General features: G+C 41.0%; 1 protein-coding gene across 10 annotated transcripts in view; it reads left to right on the top strand.

The window, feature by feature from the left end:
- Window positions 1-15,345, top strand: part of SUGCT (succinyl-CoA:glutarate-CoA transferase) — a 294,353-nt gene that overhangs the window by 114,467 nt on the left and 164,541 nt on the right. For 5 of the 10 annotated variants that reach the window (XM_083468830.1, XM_083468832.1, XM_083468835.1 and 2 more), the window contains exon 12: window positions 741-843. In XM_083468830.1, the coding sequence (XP_083324956.1) occupies window positions 741-843 (103 nt within the window). Of the gene's footprint in view, window positions 1-740; window positions 844-3,085; window positions 4,414-4,461; window positions 8,382-15,345 lie in introns of those variants that run through there. The other 5 variants (XM_083468837.1, XM_083468838.1, XM_083468831.1 and 2 more) reach the window with 3 other exon arrangements.

Consider the following 15,345-nt stretch of genomic DNA (forward strand, 5'->3'; position numbering starts at 1 on the left):
AGGTTGTTTAAATGTTTGCTTTTGTTCAGAACTGTCTGTGAACTTCATCTAAACAACTCCACATAGGGAGGAGGAAGCAGGAAATGTCTCTAATGATAGGAACATGATAACGAAGTAAGATTCTGTAAATGACCCCAAGGAGGCAAGCAAGTAAACCAAGGAAATTTGGGTTGTTCAGGATAAGTATAGTATATCATATGCAAAACCGGATGACCTTGGGACAAATATTACAATCATACAACACATAAATATGTAATCAATGTTGTTATCTGACTAACAATTGCTGTTTTTAATTGGGACATGTGTTTCAGATGTAAAGGAGGAGAAAACTTTGCAAGGCTTTGAATTGGATCTTTGTGTTTAAAAATAGACCTTTTCTCGTGCACATGTCTCTTAACCACATCACATCTATCTTTTTGTTGTGAAAAATAGACGTGAAATAAAAAAAATGTGAAGCTCATTACAGTAATTAAGAATGGGAGGAAATGTACTGGGTTTTATTGAAACTGCTGATAATTTTGGTTTGCATCCCTGCTGGATTGCATCAGAAAATCAGATAGAATTGTAAGACAGTCTAACCATGATTTTTGCCCCAGGGCTTAGTCTCTGTATTTCTGAGGAACATGTGCAGAACATTTTTACTGCATTATTTACTACTTTGAGAGAAACTAGCTTATATATATATAAAAAAAATGCTGGCTGAAATGGATAGTTCAAACCGCATGTTTCCTTATTCCTAGGTTTTTGGAAAAAGAGACCACCAAATGGCTAGAACTCTTTGAAGGTAGTGGCGTTCCATATGGCCCAATCAATAGCATGCAGCAAGTGTTCTCGGATCCTCAGGTCAGTTCTCTTCGATAAACCTCTGAATGCTCGTTTAAATTTATTCACGTTTGCTCCTCTTCCATTTATCCAACCTCAGTTGATGCTACCGTACAAATAATTATGATGATAACAAAAGTAGTGGCACAGTATAGCAAAGAGATAACTTACTATAGACATTTTAAAAGCCGAATCCTAGGAAATCTTGACTCTGTTTTGTGTTGTGTCACACAGTTGGTCTATTAGATCCTGAGCCATATCCTGACTACAGTTCGATGAACTTCCAGGGCATAGGGAGTTTGCTCTGGAATGGCATGTTCTCTGTGAGTGTACAATTTGTCGTTCTATATCTAATAATACAATTTGTTGTGCTTGCTGTGGGCTGGGCACTGGACCCTTCTGGTCAGCAGTGCTCAACATGATACATGCTATTCATTATATTTGTGGTCAACCTTATTCCAAAGGCTCAGCCTGGGTTATCTAAATGTTTTCAGGTTTTTGTAGCAGAAAAAGTAGAATCACTGTATGTTAAGTTATCACCATCTGAAGTAATGGAAGCAGAGGCACCATCAAATCTTTGTAGTTTTATATAAAATTGCAACAGGTATGTTTAGGTACATAAAAACTGATATCTCTTTTCTTGAGGTGCATGTTATTCAGATGCTAAAATCATCCAATTTTGACCTTAAGCTATTGTTTTTATTGGTCTTTTCTCTGTTATTCCTCTGGTTTCAAAAAGTTACAATGCCATTGATAAGAAGGCATTGACTGAAATAGTTCCTTTTTTGTGTGTTCAGAAGTTACTGAATACTGTCAAGACAGTGATTGGTGAACACTATCCCCCTGAAGCCAATAAGATTAACTATTCTATAACCAGTAATATTTGTTAACTGTAGAAGTGAGGCTGTTGTCTGCAGATTCTCCACATATCTGCAAATTCTCCACATATTGCGGCAAAGTAATCTGTTCTTTAAAAAGTCCGTGCCACACGATGGGACAGTTCTATACAACAAAGGCTGTGAGTAGATTTGGTTTCAAATGTGAAAAGTTTATGGACAACTTGCTTAATAAAGCAGTAACTTTAAAAAAGAGGAAGCTGTGCCCATTGCTGAGAAGGTCAGGTGAGGCCATGGGACGTCATGCTTTTGTTACATGCTGGATGTCTATGTCACATTCTGTGTGGGTTTCCCCCTGAAAAGCACGTGGAAACTTAAATCCATGAAAGTTCTGCTGGGCCAAGTGCTGGAATCATGTGCCCCCTTTATTGAATCAGTTGCACAGGTTGCTGGTTTGCTTTCAAGTGCTGATGGTTGTTACCTTTAAACCCTAAACGGCTTAGGACTGAGTCACTTGATGAACCTTCTCATCCCATGGAAGTTTGCCTGCTCCTTAGGATCTATCACTGTTGCCTTGTTACTTGTGCCAAATGGAAGATTTTTTATTTTTTAAAAAAATTGTGGGATCCATTTGGTGTCCTTACAATCACAGAAGTTTTTTTTTTAATCCATCCCTTAATGGAAGAAGAGAAGTGCCTTTTCTTTTCTTTTTTTACCACCTCCCCTTCCCACTGCAGCCTTCAGTGACACCCCACCTCACTTTGCTCCAGAGAACTGGGGGACTCTTCAGAACATGTTGGGTGGTGGTGTGGGGGAGGCAGAAGGCTGTTAGACTGCGCAGAGAAAGAGGTGTCTCTCTTGCTGGTATCCTATGAGGAAGGTGAGAAGGACAGGTGTGATGAAAGTTTGCAAATAGGTCAGCGCAACATCAGAATGGAAATGTTGGGAGACAGTGGGCTGCAATTCGTGGGACAAGGGAATGCAGTGCTGAAGTTGCCTGTGGTCTGCAGGAAAGCCAACTTTCTCGCTTTGTAACTTTCACAGGGATTTAAGCTGCGGCTTTTGAGCACTTACAGCAGGTTGGTTTTACAAGTGTTTTGTTAGAGGTTTATTCACATGGTGGTGCAAAATTAGTGATTATGCATATGTTCAAAGGACTGCAAAATGTAGACCTTTTAACACTGCGAAAGGTGATATTTAAGGATCACGCTGGGAGGAAGACTGGCTCCTTAAACTGAACTTTCAGACGTTCCTATTTAAAATTTCACATGCAAACCTTTTAACTTTCTGTAGTGGCTTCCTTTTGTTGTGGTTCACATCAGTTTCTAGTCTTTATGTTAAAGGCTCTTTCCCCCGATAATAATTACAACCTCATTTTCTTCCTGTCTTCTGCCAGTTAATGTTCCCCATCATTGCTCCTTTTTCAGATCAGAAGAGCCTGGATGCAAAGGCTCTCTGGTGAAAAATCTGTCCTCAGCAAGCGGCAGCCCATGTCTGCAAGGCCACAGCTGTTCAGTGAGACACGGGTCTGCCAGGTCATCTAAACAGAATCACCACATTTATAGGGATTGTTATTTGAAATGAAATGATCTCTTTGTTACTTAAAGTTGATACTTAATCAACTGGATTTCTCTTCACAGTATTCTTTACACCTAAGCATTTTCAGAATAGTTGTTGCTCATACCTCTGCCGTCCCCCCGCCTCGCCCCCATTGCAAAGATGAATTTTATTGCACACTGTTTTTAATGCTGTTGGGTTATTATTGTGTGCCTTGAATTTTTGTGGATACTACTTTGATTTCTTTTCTTAAAAATACTAAGCTGTCTATAAGTATCTTAAATAAATTAATCAAAGAAATTTTATAAAAATAACTCACATGGGAAACATGATTTATTTTTATTTCTATTAAAAAGTATTTCTCACTTTTCAACCCAAAGAACTCAAAAAGTGATGTCTAACAGCACAAAAATGTAATAAAGGGCAACATTTCAAATACCAATACTAAAGATAATTTAAAATTTTAAGCAGCACTAATCAGCTACAGAGCCAAACAGGGCCACTGAAATTAGACACTTTTCAACAAAAGCTTGTAGTGAGTAGGGAAAGGAATAGGCAAGCCCCCTGAGAGAGTTTTAGATTCTGGGCACCACAGCAGAGGTGGAAGTGGGGATCTGAAGCAAAAATGAGCTCTTCACATCAGTTGTAATATGCTGTATCTTTAAATGAGAAGCCAAACTGTGTTGTGTTATGCTTTTGTTGAGATCACATAAAGCAAAGAGCTGTTCTGACCCCCAGCAAGTAGAATAATGGTGTAGCTTCCTTTTTAATAATAATCTCATGATTATGAATACAGCTGCCACTTGTTTAAAGATGCTGGCTAAGTCATGAGTCAATTTTATTAAACACATTGCAATCGATTATATTGCAGATGTTGAATGAATTGTTTTACTGCTTGATTTAAGATTTCTAGATTGGAATCCGTTTCTTGGCATTTCCTTGGTCTGCAAGTCCATTGGATTTCTCTAAGTAGCACCAAGTTTAATATGAATAGAAATTTCTTAAGACTTGAAGGAACAGCACCTGCTGCTGTTTTTTGCCCCATTATATCAAAGTCTGGCTTATCACTATAAAGTGGGACAGGCATGCTTTTTAAAAAACAATTAACTGGGATTTAAATGGCTTATCAGACTTTCCCTTCATTTTTAAAACCAACCTAGTACTTTCTGGTTTTCTCATCCCGGAGTGTTACAAAAATGGAGAATCATATGAACATTCATACCTGCAGTTATTTCTATCTGTGCAGGACCTTTCTACTGAACAGCTGCTAGCTTTTGACCTTGAGATGGACAGGCAAAGTCTTGTGGACCAGCCCTGAGAAGGAACATTCAGACATACAATTGGCCATCAGTATGCTGGACCATCAAGAAGGCTGATCGCTGAAGAATTGATTCTTTTGAATTATGGTGCTGGAGGAGACTCTTGAGAGTCCCATGGACTGCAAGAAGATCAAACCTCTCCATTCTGAAGGAAATCAGCCCTGAGTGCTCACTGGAAGGACAGGTCCTGAAGCTGAGGCTCCAGTACTTTGGCCGCTTCATGAGAAGAGAAGACTCCCTGGAAAAGACCCTGAAGTTGGGAAAGATGGAGGGCACAAGGAGAAGGGGACAACAGAGGACGAGATGGTTGGACAGTGTTCTCAAAGCTACAAACATGAGCCTGACCAAACTGTGGGAGGCAGTGGAAGACAGGAGTGCCTGGCGTGCTCTGGTCCATGGGGTCATGAAGAGTCGGACACGACTAAACGACTAAACAGCAACAATGCTGAAGTCATACAGTTTTGGGAGAACTGTAGTAATGTACCATTTATTAACATTTCAACCGGAATTAAGCAGCTTTTTCTTCTGGGCTGCAGCTTTTTCCTGTTTTAGGTTTAGAGATTCACCGGGGGGTGGGGGGTGGGAATAGCAGTGCAGCAGTCAAAATATTTGAAGAGAACAATTTATTTTTGGTTAACATATAAACGAGTCACTATGTTTGTAGAACTTCTTTGCAATCAGGAAAATTACAGTCATGCTAGCCATTTCCATGCAGCTTTTTATAACCAGGCAGTTTTCATTCATTTTTTTTAATCCTCTTTTTAATCAGGCCAAGATTGTGCAGGAAAGGAATTCCCAATAAGTTTTAAACACTTGCTAGATGATCTCAATATGGTCAGAGATACTCCAGGGAACTTGTGCATGACATATAATCAGGAATTCTGTTTTTTAAAAATAACATAAACAAACTATTGTTGTTGCTTTTTAAAGACATTCAGAGTAAAATAGACACTATTTTGTTGTTTCCAAAAGATGTAACAGAACAAAACCCAAACAAACAAAGCAGGTATTGCGCAGGGCTGCAGCATCAAGATGTTTAGTTTCCAAGTATGTGGAATGCAGGCAGATGTCTTGATCTCCAAAAAAGCGGATTCTTTTACATACCAGTCTATAGTATCATGCATTTTGGAAGAGCCTGTGGAAAATAAATTAAGAAAATAACACAGGATATATCAACAGTGTCTCGTTTTGATCCAGATAGAGTTTGGGCTGTGTGTTGTTAGATAGTCATTGCCAGTCTACTGCTGTGATCTGCACATTAAAAAAAAGCTATAAAATGGATAGACTTTTTGTAACAGTGCAGTTAGACATGCCACACAAGTAGAGGATATCAGGTGTGAGACATCACCACACTGCATCACTTCTGAGAAATATTGGGAGGGAAATAGCAGATCTGAACTATCACAGCTGTCCCTGATTCCAGTTCATGCCAAACACCTGCAAGCTCTAAAAGGATACCAAAACAAAACCCCACCCTGTGGCGAGCGGCCAGCCCTCAAGAACACTTCCCTGACTTCACATTGCCATAAAAAATAATTTTAACATTTTTTAAAATAAAATAAAATACAGGAACCTTGTTCTTCCTCTCCCAGAAGTCCAGTTTAGTTCCTTTTAGCCACCCTTCCAAAGAGGATAAGTACAGTCCAGAAATAAACACACAGCTGAAGTAGTGATATGTTTGAATGTTGAAAAGTATCTCCTTGTTTTCATCTTCTGTTATTACTAGGAAGTTACGAAGTTACTTGGCTTTGCGAACCTCTCTGAATCACCTGTTCCTTTGTCAGGGCACATCTGTATGGCAGCTGCCCATACAGATGAGGAAACAGGGGACCTACCCTTGGAAAAGGAAGGCAGTTTTTCTCCCTCCCCACTTCCCCCCCTTTGGATGCCTCCATCCCATTGGCAGGAAGCAAGAGATCACAACTGTACAACCTTTGCTGGTAGCCCAACCACTGTCTGTGTATGTGGAATCTATGGACAGCAGATACACGGTCTTGTAACAGCCATAGACGCTTTCCACATGGCAGTGCTCTCACCCTGCATGCTGTCTTCCTTTCTGGAGTTTGTTACCCCAGTCATCTAGTTCATGGCACTTCATGGACATGATGCCCTAATTTTGTGTGCTGAAGGTCCCAGACTTCTTGGATCTCCGCATTTTTAAAAAAGGACCCGCTGTTACTATACCAGTTTGGGGCTGGGTAGACCAATAGTCTGGCTCAGTATAAGGGCATCCAGTTCCTATATCCTATAGCAAGGGTCATACACATCTGTCCTGCATAATTTTCTTTTAACACACCCAAGTGAAAATATTACTGGCACCGTATTTTAAATGTTCGCAGTATCATCAGGTCCATTACTTTGTTCTGTGGAATTGCAAGCTATGGTTTGCTTAATCTATTATTATTATTATTATTATTATTATTATTATTATTATTATTAGTACCCCACACATCTGACTGGGTTGTCTCAGCCACTCGTATGGCTTCCAGCATATACGAAAACATAATAAAACGTTAAACGTTAAAACTTCCATATACAGGGCTGCCTTCAGATGTCTTTTAAAGGTTATATAGTGATTAGCAAATGTCTGCTGACTCTTATCCAAGTCAAGAGAAATTATTTTTCACTCTCAAACCTTGCCAGGAATCTTTGGCATGCAGCGCTTCTAAATAAGAAAAGGCACAGGTAATAATTCCTGGGTGAGTATCCTGCTTCAAAAGAGGGACCTGCTCTTTCCCAGACTAATTGCACAATCCGAACCACATGCACTTGTTCCTTTGAATTGAGTGGGCTTACTCCCATGTAAATGGAATTAGGATTGCAGTTTGAGATGGCTGGTGCCTTCATTATACACCTTTAGGCGCCGGGCAAAAACGTTCCATTTTTAACCAGGCCTTTGGCTGATAGACATCCTATGACCTTTTAAATGTGTCATGGAATGGGGGTTTATTGGGTTCTTACTATGTTTTTTGTGTTTTTTACCTATATTGTCATTTTATGTTGTGAACAAGTATAGGGCAGTATGCAAATGTAATAGTAATAATAATAATAATAATAATAATAATAATAATAATACTTTGTGGCTGCTAGAGACACAGTAGCTGCCACCCCTTCCTAGATTTCAGAGGCTTTGGTTAGAATGTCATTGAGGCCCATTTCCAGTGTATGCATACTTTGTTGCAGAGATCCACAGCAGTCTGCACATGTTGCTTGGGGCTTTCAAAACATGTTTTTGGCAAGGCTTTCTGCTCAAGTCCACCCTGGCCAACCACCCAGATAGCCTCCATTCCTAGCTGGACACTCAGTTTTATTTGCTTATTTCCTCCATGATTTGTACTTGGTACTACTGATAATTTTATTCCGCTTCTATTGCTCCAGTTCAAGGCATCATCCAATATATATTGCACAATATTCTGATTTGACCTTGTGTTAACAATGCTTCCTGGCTTGGGGTCATCGAACAATGTTAAAGTCATCGTCTTCGTCTTCCAAATCACTTAAGAAAATTCAGACTAAAATAAACTCTAAGGTTAATCCTCGAGGGACTGCTCTGGCTGCTTGTCTCTATCGAGGACATTTTATTCTTGTCTTAATACTTTATCTTGAGAAATGATTGAATATTTGGTCTTCCCTTCTACCTCTTGGCTTTTGTTGCTGATACGATATCCAAAAAGTCAAATCAGTCACACAACTGATTTTTTTATGAATGGCAAAAACAAAATAGCAACTTATCAAATGACTAGGTCTGCCTGAGCAGCCGCAAAAATTAGATGGAAGGTTGCCTAACTGAATGTTGCATGCTGACCCGAGAGATCACTTGTAATAAATGTATCTGCTTGCTTTCCCACTGGTTTTGTGAATTATGGGATTTTTCCACTTGGTTTTGTGAATTATGGGATTTGGCCCTGTACCTACGCTTTTGCATTCAGCCAACTTTTTGTACAATTTTGTTATGGTTCTTCTCTAGAGTAGAACATAAGACTGCGCCCCTTTCTCCTCTGATCATTATATATATGGTATATGTGTATATATATATATATATATATATGGTGTCTTCGGGTATCTTCCCGTGTAAGAGTTGGGGTGTCTAGGCGACGTTTCGACGAGGTCTCACTCGTCATCTTCAGGCTGGTGCTTTCGGCTTCTTGTTACTGGAACAGAGCAGGATCTCAGTGTTTGAGTTCCTATAAATACTGTTGAGGGGGTGTGGTGTATAGCCTCAAACGTTCTGGGCAGAGAGGAAGTTCCCAGGTTAGTGTGCCTTTTCTTCTTTTGTTCCTTAATTACTTGAGGGATATCTTGAGTGATTTCTTGAGTGATATTCTGAGTACCACTTAGGTGGGTCATTAGGTGTGGATTAGTTGCTAAAGCTTTCGTGTCTTGACCTCTTGAGCTTGTGAAGAGTTTTTCTGAGAAGATGGCTGTACTGCACTTAGTTGTGCTCTGGCTTGGCTTCGTGTATAGGGGCGAGCTGTGGTTTTGTGCCCTGTGCCAGCCAGATCTGTGTAGGGATTGCAGGGGGGTGCAGCATCCGGAGGTGCCACTATGGTTTGGCTACTGGATGGTGTCTGTAATTTATCTGTGGAGAGGGTCTGGGTTTGGGTCTGGTGTGGTTGATTGGTGATGGCGTTCTGTGTGCCTCTGGTTCTGGTGTCGGTTTTTGTGGGGAGGGCTAATTTCCAGATGTCTGGTAGGCATACATCAGTTCAAAAGCACACCAAAAGTGCAAGTAGATAAATAGGTACCGCTCTGGCGGGAAGGTAAACGACATTTCCGTGTGCTGCTCTGGTTTTGCCAGAAGCGGCTTAATCTTGCTGGCCACATGACCTGGAAAAACTGTCTGCGGACAAACGTCGGCTCCCTCGGCCACTAAAGCGAGATGAGCGCCGCAACCCCAGAGTCGTCTGCAACTGGACTTAACTGTCGGGTCCTTTACCGTTACCTTATGTAACATTCTCGGTATACTTCTGAACAGACATACATTAGGACTGCACTGCTCATTTGTATCATTCCCTTGTTTTATTTTGGGGGAGATATGTTTCGGTGCCTACTTCCTCTAGTTTTCATCATTTCTGCAGGTTGGTGATATGCATGGATACAGACATTTATTTATTATGCTTTTATCCTGCCTTGTTTCTACACCTTGTTTCTACTTTTTAATCTCACATAACCTTGCAATGAAGGTTGTAGCTGAGCAGGGATTTGAACTCAGGTATCGCAGTTCTACTCTGAGACTCTAAGCACTAAACCAGTGGAAGCACCTCTTGTATTTCTGATCATGTGTGCATGTGCCTTGCAAACTGATTCATTATTATTAGGCCTTCAAAATGTTCAGTTTGTTGCTTTTTTCTAATATTACTTGAAGCTCTGCTGTTCATTGTCACTGGGATTGCAGGGTAAGGCCATAATTCAGTGCATTGTTTTATGTACTTCAACTCCACTGAAATTTTAGGTTAGCATCCTTCAATTTCATTTTTAGAAGTGAATGTCGAGGTTAATACATATGTGTGAATATGTGTGTGCCTGTGTGTGTTCATTCATTTCCTTTCTAGAACAAAAATATCACACCATTTGAAACACATTTTTTTGAGGCGACACCTAATATGTTTTGAATTACTAGGATTCCAAATAAAAAAAAAGAATCTGCCAAGAAGCTTTCAAAAGTTTGCCTGACAGGTCTGCTTCTCCACCCTTTGAAAAATATTCTTGGCACTCCGTCCTTTGGCCTCTTGGGACTAGAAATAACGTCACAGCCTTTCGAAGACATTGAGGTTGACCCTTGCTTTGCAGACATGCCTCCTTGTTGAAAACCTTTGAAATAATAGGTAGTGTAGTGGATAGAGAGGTGGACTTCAGCTCCACTATGAAGCCTTTGGACCCATTACTATATGGAGGACCATGCAGGCTGTCCCGAGTTCCTTAGAACAATGCCAGCACATCTGGGAAACCGGGGGAAGGTTTTTGTGTGCGCACCTCTCCATTTTAAGCCTGCGTGCATTCACTGAGGCACATGGATAGGTCTTAGATGTGTCATCAAAGTTGCATGACAGCAAAAACGCACAAAAGGATCTGTATGTCTTTACATTTCTTCCAGAAAGAATCTGGGGTTGGTAGGGGCAGTTATCGCTAAAGCTGCTATGTCCTAGTAGAAAAAAATTATTTGTGTATGCATATTTTTTCCCCTTTGCACTCCCTTGTTGGTTGGCATCTGTCTGTCTCAAGAGAACGGAGTGTGTCTCTGGGAGTGAAGTCAAACTGCTGTGATAGCAGCACCAAAATGAACTCCTTGAGGCGCAAGTTTTTAATTACATGAATGTTTAATTGTTTTTTAATTATCATATTCCCCACTATGTTTTTTTCTTTTCCTGTTTTATCTGTAAGCCGCCTTGAGTCCCTGTCAGGGTGGGGAGTTAGAATAATAATAATAATAATAATAATAATAATAATAATAATAATAATCACTTGTTGGCATCTATCTGTCTTGGAACGCAATGGAAGAGTGTGCTTTCGGGGTGAAGTCAAACAGAGTTACAGCGCCTGCTGTGGCTGTAGAAACTAATACAGGAGAGATATGCTTTGTTGCAGATGAAGGCGTCTGGCTGTGCTTCAGGTGCATTAGGGCGTTTCTTCTCTCTGCACTCCTCCCAGTGGTCATTTCTCCTCTGGTCACTGCTATGAATACATTGCCTGTCTGTCTGTCTCCAGGCACTGCGGTTGTCTGCAAGGGATTCCTACATAGCAAGGTTAATGTTGCCAGCCTTCATGTTATGCAATAATATTAACAATGGGGACACACCAGCCTTGCAAATGTGCCTCCGTTAAGAGCTTGTCTAAAGTTATGTTCTGCTGTAATGCCAGCTGATAAACTGTAAGGACACCGGAAGCAGTTGCTCACTGGAAGCCAGGCAGAGGAGCAAAAAACATTCCTTTGTTATACAGCACAACATGAAGAGACCTTCATCCTTCTCCAGCCTTCCATATTTCAGCACCTTTTATCGCATGTTGAGATCTCCTCCCTCTGATTTCAACAGGCTCTTTGGCATGCCTGCATTGAATTGGAAGCAGTTTCAATATTCATAATGGAGGGAGGGGCTATGGGACCTGTACTATCTGTGTTTATATATGCCTTTATTAATATGATATATTGGTGGTTCCAGCTCTGCTTTGAAGGAAAACTTTTTAATCCTTAAACATAAAAAGATACATGATTATCAGAGAGAGAGAGAGAGAAAGAGAGAGAGAGACCACTGAGATGGACCAAATTGGTTTCACATGTTTTGGAATGACACAAGAGGCACATTGAAATAAGAAAATGGAAGGGAGGGGAGAATTTTCCAGGTGTTGTGCTTTCATATATGTGTTTGTGTTAACTTGCAATGTTCATTCAAGGAGTTGAGCACGAACCACAATTAACCCCTCTAAAAATGATACAGCCAGTAGAGTAATTAGGAAGCGGTTAGAGAAAAAGGCTGCAGCTGTCGTAATTGCAGGAAGGCTCTTCTTAACACCCATCAGGTCCAGCATCCTGTTCTTACAGTTGCCAACCAGATGCTCATGAGAAGCCTGCAGCCAAGACCTGAGTTCAGCAGCCCTCTCCGTCCTTGTGAGGCATACCACTTCTGAGACTGGAGGGTAGTACACAGCCATCATGAGTAGTAGCCATCAACAGCAAATTTAAATCCTTTTAAAAGCCATCAAATTTGATGGCCGTTACTACTTTGGATTCTATAACAGATTAACTCTGCATAATGTGAAGTACTTTCTTTTGTCCTGCCTGGACCTTCCAGCATTCAGCTTCACTGGACCATCCCAGGTTCTGGCATTTTGAGCTCAGAGGAATTTCTCTCTCTCCTTTCCCTACACCATTCTAAATCGTGTACACTTCTACTGTGTCCCTTTACACTCACCTTTTCTCTAAATCCCAAAGCCACAAATGCTGTAACATTTTCTCATAGAGCAATGTTTTCCAACTCTGCAATATCCTTTTTGAGGTGTGGCAACTGGAATTGGACACAGTATTCCAAGTACAGTCACACGTGAGATTTGGAAAACAACATTGTGATATTGGGAGCTTTACTTTCATTCTATTTCCTAATAATCTCGTGCATGGGATTTGCCCTTTTCACACACTAGGGTGACATTTTCTTCAAGCTATCCAACACCATTCCAATATCTCTTCCCTGGTCAGTCACTAGCAGTTCAGACACCGGGAAGTTGAGGTTTTCTGCCCCGGCAGGCATGACTTTACACTTACTACCAGTGCTTTTTTTCTAGAAAAACAGGCACAGGTATCCACCATGAAGTTGTTGCATTAAGTGCCACACTCTTTAACATCAACAAAAAGAGGTGCCAGTACCCCCTGAGAAAAAGCACTCCTTGCTGCACCTTCCATTTTAATACCAATTCTGTCAGTTTGCAGAGATTATTTTGAACAATTTGGCGTCATCAATGAGCTTGGCCACTTCATCGCTCACCTCTAATTCCAGATCATTACATCTCTCCATTGTGACAACTGCCCATTTATTCCTACTCTGTGCGTCTTGTTCTTTAACCAGTTACTGATGCATTAAAGAACCTGTTTCCTGCTAAATGTGCTCAGGGCTCTTTGGTGAGGGACTTCATTAAAAGGTTTTTGAAAGTCGTAAATACACAATGTCTACTGGATCATCCCTATCCATATTCTTGACACTATTGAAGCACTCTAAAATAATAGTTAGGTCTTACCTTTGTGAAAGCCATATGTTTTTCTATATGTTTGGTAAATCTGTATTTAATAATGCTTTCCACCAGTTTACCCAGAACAGACGTTAACTGGCCTGTAATTCCATTATTCCTGCTATGGGTCCCTTTTAAACCATTGGCACGACGCTGGGCACTTGGCAGCCATTGGGTACAGAAGCAGCTTGCCTGTTGGGGTGGAGCCCAACTTCCTGGCCACAGTGTTGGAGCCCCTTTCAGGGCTGGAGAGGGCTGAGGTGGTAGAGAGGCTGGCACAGTGTGGGCACACTTGGCAGAAGTGTTGGATTGGCTTTGTTAATGCTCTTGGACTGAACTGGTCTCCCTGAGACCTCTCCCCTCACCTTCCTGACGCAGCAGCCAGGATGAAACTGCCCTACCAGGTGAGCCAGTTCTGGTCAGGTGTGAAGGCTGAGAATAGGTACAAGCTAGATATTTTTGTTAGAAGACCAACAATTTCACATTTGAAATCTCTACAAACTCTTCGGGAGATGCCATCTGAACTCAGTGATTTGCTTGTTTTTCATTTGTTGCTTTCAGGGGAGATTTCCTTTCATGCCTTTTAATGCTCTCTTATAGCAAATTTATATCGCTATTTCAATATAAAAAATAAAAAGGGGGAAATGATGCAATGTGTAGTCAAAGCTTCTCACCTACTTTTATGCATTATGGGAACAAACTGAGATTGGGGCAATTAATATAGGCTATTTGTCACTAATCCTCCATCTGTACTCAACAGGAAGCAGTCCTCAAACAGGAAACTTTAAATCAGTAATGGGAAGCTGTGACCTCTGCTTGTTGTTAGACTCCAGCTCCCATCAGCCCCACCAAGCATGGCCAGTGGTCAAGGATGATGGGGGATGTAGTCAAACCACATCTGGAGGACCACAGGCTCCTCACGCCTGCGTTAAATTAAAATGGACAAGAGCTCTGAAAAGTCTGTCTGTCTAGAGCTGCAATTATGTTCTATTGCAGCAGCAGCAGCAACAATGAATCAGATCTGAGGGGGGAGGGAAACATCTAGGAAAACAACCCCAAAAAGCATTGGATTTCAACAATTTGATTATGCTGCTGTTTCGATTCTCAGTTAAAAGTGAGTGAATGAAGGAGGGCAATTCCAAAGAATTGGGCTCATGTGGAAACAATTCTGGTCACACTAGAAATGGAATGATGATGTACAGGGGACCAGAGAGTTGTGCAGAAGTACAAGGGATCAGATCTGCTTTCAGATAAAAGTTGGAATCCAACTAAACAGCGAAGACATGCTTTATTGTTATGCCTTTTTGTGTGTGTGTAAAGCCTAAGCCTATTGGCTCCTTCAACTACCTGCTCTTTTCATAGTCTTTCTAATACCTAGTAATTAGTATAAGCTACAAATGGTGTCAGTTATAAAAGCACCTGCAATGAATTAAAGAGGCACAGCACTCAGCTGCAATGATGTGAAAGTTTTAAATAGTCGGTTCTCAGTAGAACAATTGCTCGTGGTGCTTAAATAAGCCCTCTTCAATTCAAGATGTAAAAATAAACAAATGGCGGAGGGACCTTAAGAGTGTGATCAAGTAAATTTAGACCCGCCGAATGAAATCAAAGGCACAGTAATAACAAGCAACATGTAATGAAGAAAGTATGTGGCTCTTTCCCATGCCTCAGTTTTGGGGTTAAAAAAAATAGTGGCAGATTGTTGGTTCTTTCAGAAGGGGGTTTGCCACCGCAATGCTCTGAGCTTTTGCAACGCCTTCAGTTGTCTTGTGGCACTGGAGCTGAACACAGATAACTCTTACTTTTGTTGTGCAAACTTTCCCTACCTCTCATTATAGGCACCCGATGGAAAAACAAACACCGAATAAACCATATGGTGTTGGTTTATTTCTTTACAAGTTGACTAGGAGACAATGCTGGGTGGATTTCACCAAATCAGACGCTGCTGTCATTTCACAATACAGGAAATTTGGAAAAGGTGTTGCAGCTGTTTTAAATAATGTTCATTTCTCAGCATGGCTGTCATTGCTAGAATCCCTTCACGTCTTCCTCGGGATAAGATGCCAGGCCGGGGGGCGGGGAAGGGAAACAACTCA

Source organism: Podarcis liolepis, assembly GCF_965112155.1.
Source record: "Podarcis liolepis genome assembly, chromosome: 12".
Classification (NCBI taxonomy): domain Eukaryota; kingdom Metazoa; phylum Chordata; class Lepidosauria; order Squamata; family Lacertidae; genus Podarcis; species Podarcis liolepis.